Here is a 6000-nt window from a genome sequence, read left to right on the forward strand (position 1 = left end):
GGTATGAACACGAACTATATGGATAAGAATTGATTTTCATATTTTTTAAATATATTTTCTTAAATATTTTACTGCATATGTGCATATAAAATTTTATGTAGACAACAGTGCGAATGTGCAGTCCCCAGTATTTAGGCTAAGATCCTAAAAGGCTAGTGCGCTAACAGCAATCTGCTGTAAATCAGGAACAAGCTTCCACAAGGCTGAGATAAAAACTGTATGCGATTTTCCTCATAATTTTTGGGTTAAAAAATATAATTCGTACAGCTTAATCATATTAAGTTTATTCAGCAAAGTGTTTTTCCTTAATGCCTGGCCTGGAACAGTCATTTCAATGACGTGGTTGGAAAAAAGCACCCTTCGATATAGCTTCTCATTTCATGTTTAGAGGACGAAGAAGTATTGTATAAACAACAAGCCGCAGCTGCTGAAAGAGGTTTGTTTTTTTTTTACGAAAAAATATGGGAATGATCACTGTAATCTACTTTCTTTGGCAGACCTTGTGTGATGTAATGATTAATTTGAATTGCTGAATGAGTATTGCTCAATGACACAATTTATGCTCAATACTTAATTGCTTATAGGCATAAAATTTACCAAGTGTGTCTGAAAAAAAGCCTCAGTCTCAGATTTTAATGATTTTTTATTATGTTGTTGCCTACATCGAAAGACGCTCAAATCCCAAGTTTTGATCTTCTAGGGTCATCGGTTCAGGTGCTATGAGGATTTGAACTTTGACCATTTGTTGTCTGAGTTTGAGGGCAAGTCACATCAAGCTGACTTTAGACTTTAGACTCATTTAAATTCAAGAATATACTAGTTAGAGGTCTAGACTTTTATTTGTCTACACAAAATTTCCATATAAACACAAACCAATAGGTTTAAAACTTTTTGGATGAATAAAGTGGGAGATAACTCCGACCAAAATGACCGAAAATGCTATTTTAGCCACTATTCAAAAGCAATTAGCACCCTTAAAATATAATTTGCCATTGTTTCTGTTAATATTTCCGAATTCCTCCACGCCTCAGCTATCCAAAACTAGTCTCATCATCTCTGTAGATGCATCGGGTCAGCATCTAGAAGCCATACAAGATTAACCTCTTTGTCGAAATACTGCAAAAGTAGAAGTCAAGGTCAACCTGTGGTTTCAACAAAGTCACACATTTTTCTCATGTTTTACACCAATTAACATATGCAGATTTCATTAAAACCATCAAAAGTTTGTGTTTCAGATTGTAAAATGCTTAAAATTGAGTTTCAAATGCCCTCAAAACACCTTTGTAAATCGCCTTAATTAAATGAGATTATCCCCTTAAATGAGATTATCAAGCTTTAACTTGGCTGATTACTATCCTATTGAATTCAAATTTGCTGTGTGCTTGTGGTTTGTGATAGTAAAGAGCTTTAAATTATTTTCTTAACTTACGTTCGTCAGTGTTATCCATTAGCTTGGTAAATTCTATGCCAATAAGAAATTTTATTTGACGCATATATATACATATACATACAGTGAAACTTGGATAACTCAAACTTCAAAGGACCGAGCAAAAGTGTTCGAATTATCAGAGCGTTCAAGTTATCGGAGCACTGTCACAAGTCCATGTATTTACTTATTTATTAGTAGATACATGTACATATACAAACTATAATATAAATCAACAGCACAAATGGCTTGTTTCAAATTAAATGCTTCTAATGTAAAGCTTAAAACGTTTTTATCAAAAAGTATAGATTTTTCTATCACTTGAAATTGGTTTGTTGTTTGAGGTGATGTTATTGCCAGGATGTTTTTTAGATTGACATTGGCAAAACTTGATCGTTGCTGAAATGCTCAAAAGAGAAGACATCTTTTTCTTTTGAGCGTTTTACCCACGATTTTACCCAAATTTTGCCGATTTTTCTTGAAGTTTATGCAAAGATTACCTTACTTTACCTGGGATTCGTTAAGAGCAACACTCCGAGGCAGTTCAATTAAAAGTTTTATGAGGTTAAGTGGTACATTGTATATCACTCACGCTTTTTGAATGGATACTTATTGAATGTACACACGTATTCTGTGTTTAGGTCAAACAATGAATAGTTTTTTTAGCTAAGACAACGTATACGTTTAATTACAACAATTTTTAAGACGTTTTAAACATTCAATATTCCGATGTTGATTCAACACGGAATCAACGTCGGAAAACTATTCATCACGGGCTAGCAGGGTCACGCGCTTAAGGATTTTCGCCATGCAATTACAAAACAAAATGCTGTTTTTGTTTTGTATGTGCGTGACAAAAATCCTTGTGCGCGTGACCCGGCTAGCCCGTGCTATTCATCGTATAGCAGTATAAATCAAATTTCACCAAACATTTAGAAAAGTCGTTGACAAAAATATTTTTGCCGATGGAGGTATATGAATATAGGCTTATGAATTACGAAAAGTTGAGGTTTACCTCTATGGCTTGGAAAAAAGTGATTTTCTAAAGTGATAGCAACCGTTTCGGTAGCTGTTGGGCAAAAAACAGTTCGAATTAACAGTGTTGAGTTCGAGTTATATAGAGCCATTTATCATTGCGTGGGAATGGACCAAGCAAATCCATTCGAGTTAACCATGTGTTCGCTATATCCGAGCGCGAGTTATATATGTTTCACTGTATATATATATATATAAATATATATATATATATATATAACCAAACCAAATATATATAACATATATATATATAATGTCTATATATAGACATTGATTCGCTAATACACCTCACTCAGGTATACAGCAAGGACATCGGAATGACCTTCGGTATTGAGAAATGTGTAAGGCTAATTCTTAAGAAAGGCCATTCTATGCTCACAGATGGCCTAAGAATGCAAAATGGTACCATCAAAGCTATAGAAGAAGGGTACAAGTACTTGGGAATTATGCAAAGCAACATCAACCACGAAGCCGAGGTACGTCACGAAGCCATTACCGAATACAAAAAACGCCTTCGGCAGGTCTTACGGAGCAAGCGCAATGCCAAGAACCAAGTCATGGCAATAAATACCTACGCACTACCAGGAATAAGATATCCAGCAGGCATAATAAAGTGGACTGAGGAAGCCATCAAAGAAACAGATATAGCAACTCGTAAACTGCTGATCATGCATGGAGCACTCCACCAAAAATCTAATGCTACTAGATTGTATCTCAATAGGAAAGATGGCGGTAGGGGACTCAAAAGTGTACAGCAGATAGTGGAGGAGGAGGAGCAAAGCATCAAAGCATATGCAGCCTCCATGGCCACTTAAGATAAGTTGCTAGCTAAACTTCAATCGGCTGCTCTTACAACGGACCTACACCCTGATGATGAGGAAATTGATTGGCACACGAAACCTTTTCATGGTTCTTATCACCAACAAATATCTAAGGTTGGCAATCTTCACCAGACATATACATGTATGTGGCTGAACAAAGGAAACCTAACGGCCAATACAGAGTCACTAATCATGGCAGCTCAGGAGCAAGTGCTCCCAACAAGGCAACTCCAAACAAAAATCTATCACACTAGAAACGATCCTAGATGCAGACTGTGCAAAGATGCACCTGAAATAGCCTGGGCATGGCTCTCGTGGGGGATTGGGAGAGAGAGTCTGGGACACATAGCAAAAAAAGGTAAGGTAACTTCTGCAAAACTAGCGACATATGATACATATGACGCTCAGACTGATACTAATGAAAGCGTGTCGTTGGATTCAGATCGCACGATATATTAGACGTGGAGCGTTTAAAAGTCTATCGTCACGGTCACGTGACTCGATCTAGTAAAAGGCAGTAGTTCAACGTTTGCAATTTCATTACATTTTTCTAATAAAAAATGGAGCGATTCAAAGATCATCTATCAAAGCTAGGCATAGTCACACTGAGACCAGAACAGTCTGAAGCTCTACAACATATTATCGCAGGTTTATCAGTTTATAGTTCTTCCCACTGGCTTCCGAAAGAGGATTTGCTATCAGATGGCACCATTTTGCAGTGGTAGGTCCGAGTTGTTTAATCAATCGTCATCAAATCAAGACCACGCTTTCTTCGAGCTGGGTACTGGGTTTAGCACAGCCTTGAATCTAAATTCAGTACTTTCTCGTTCAGGGTTCAACAGCTTAAATTCTTGGCAGATGGTATCGTTCAAAAAAAGTTATTAAATTTATATTTTATGAATTAATAAAATCTTCAACCAACAATTTTAGAAGTTAATCTAAATAATAAATCACAAACCTTTTAATAGGCTTGTTATTCATAAATACTAAATAAATGACTACAAAAAGCCTATAAGAAAATTGTAAGCTAGGATCAAAAATCTTTATCTTGTAATTTTGGTTGAAATAAGTTTCAATTTACTGATTCAATCAATCACCCAATTGATTGAATAAAATTTTAAGCCATTAACTTTGAATTATTAGAAATAGAAATATTAGTAATAATGATACAGATTTAATTTGCAAAATCTGAGTATTATGGTAGACAAAACAACAGGATATTAATTCTTCCTCGCCTTAGTATTACTCATGTATAGGACCGTGTTGCTGTAGTAGGGCTATATCACTCCTTACAAATTTACAAACTCACCAAAAGTCCAATCGAATATTTTGTAGTGACCAAAATTTAAAGTTTGTCCTAATATGGAATGCGTGGCCCAAGGCTAACTACTGATACATCCCTACCATCCATGGTGACATTGATGCCCTTATATGGAATGCATGGCCCAAGGCTAGCTACTGATACATCCCTCTCATCCATGGTGAAATTGATGTCCTTATATGGAATGCATGGCCCAGGGCTAGCAACTGATACATCCCTCCCATCCATGGTGATATTGATGTCCTTATATGGAATGCATGGCCCAAGGCTAGCTACTGATACATCCCTCCCATCCATGGTGACATTGATGTCCTTATATGGAATGCGTGGCTGGGCCTAGGCTAGCTACTGATACATCTCTCCCATCCATGGTGACATTGATGTCCTTATATGGAATGCGTGGCCGGGCCTAGGCTAGCTACTGATACATCTCTCCCATCCATGGTGACATTGATGTCCTTATATGGAATGCGTCGCCGGGCCTAGGCTAGCTACTGATACATCCCTCCCATCCATGGTGACATTGATGTCCTTATATGGAATGCGTGGCCGGCCCTAGGCTAGCTACTGATACATTCATCCCATCCATGGTGACATTGATGTCTTTATATGGAATGCGTGGCTGGGCCGAGGATTGAATGGGCTCGAATTGATGAGTATGTTGACTAGAATGATACAGGCATTGCTTATGTGCAAAATTGGAGAATTCTAGGCATAGACTTTTATACACATAGCAGTAATAAGCCTTTTTAGTTATTGACAGATGTTGTTTTTTTAGGAATGGCCATAGCTGATATTTGGCGCATTGTGCATTATGGTGCACCCTCATCTTTAGATGAGTACGTGCAGGAAGTTGGACGAGGTGGGAGAGATGGTCAAGAATGTGAAGCTGCTATCATTTTACACAGACATGCTCTATCTGGTTCTGTAGATGATGAGTCTAAGGCCTATGTAAAAAAAGAAGATTGCCGTCGCCACCTCATACTAAAAACGTTTGATTCAAATGTGCCCAAACCTTCGCCTACTGTTAACTGCTGTGGCAACTGTTTGAAGGCACCAACATCATGCTGTCATGACAAGGCCATCTAATGCTATTGTGTCAAGGCTGTGATGCCATGTTATATGCAACTGGTTAAAGAGCAGGATCCATCAGTCATTTGTAGAAGTATGTTATTTCCTTCTGCTATACAAGCTTGCAGAAATGATTTGAACCTTTTAAATACTCCTACTACTAGTGTACCTCATAATGTTACATCTATTTATCCAGAACTGATAGACAAAATACTGGCATGTCATCAACACATTGATAACCATGTAGCTAACATCATGGCATTGGGGGCATATTCTCTAGAACAGGCTCAAGCAATATTAAATGTTTTGAACAAGCACGGCAAGCT

At 37.4% G+C, this 6000-nt stretch overlaps 1 protein-coding gene across 1 annotated transcript; it reads left to right on the forward strand.

Moving 5' to 3' along the window:
- Positions 1-5383: 5383 nt before the first annotated feature.
- LOC137394537 (uncharacterized) lies at positions 5384-5692 on the forward strand. Its single transcript, XM_068081261.1, has one exon. It carries the CDS (start codon positions 5384-5386, stop codon positions 5690-5692), a length of 309 nt encoding a protein of 102 aa, XP_067937362.1.
- Positions 5693-6000: the final 308 nt, after the last annotated feature.

The sequence above is a fragment of the Watersipora subatra genome, chromosome 4 (genome assembly GCF_963576615.1).
Source record: "Watersipora subatra chromosome 4, tzWatSuba1.1, whole genome shotgun sequence".
Taxonomy (NCBI): Eukaryota; Metazoa; Bryozoa; class Gymnolaemata; order Cheilostomatida; family Watersiporidae; genus Watersipora; species Watersipora subatra.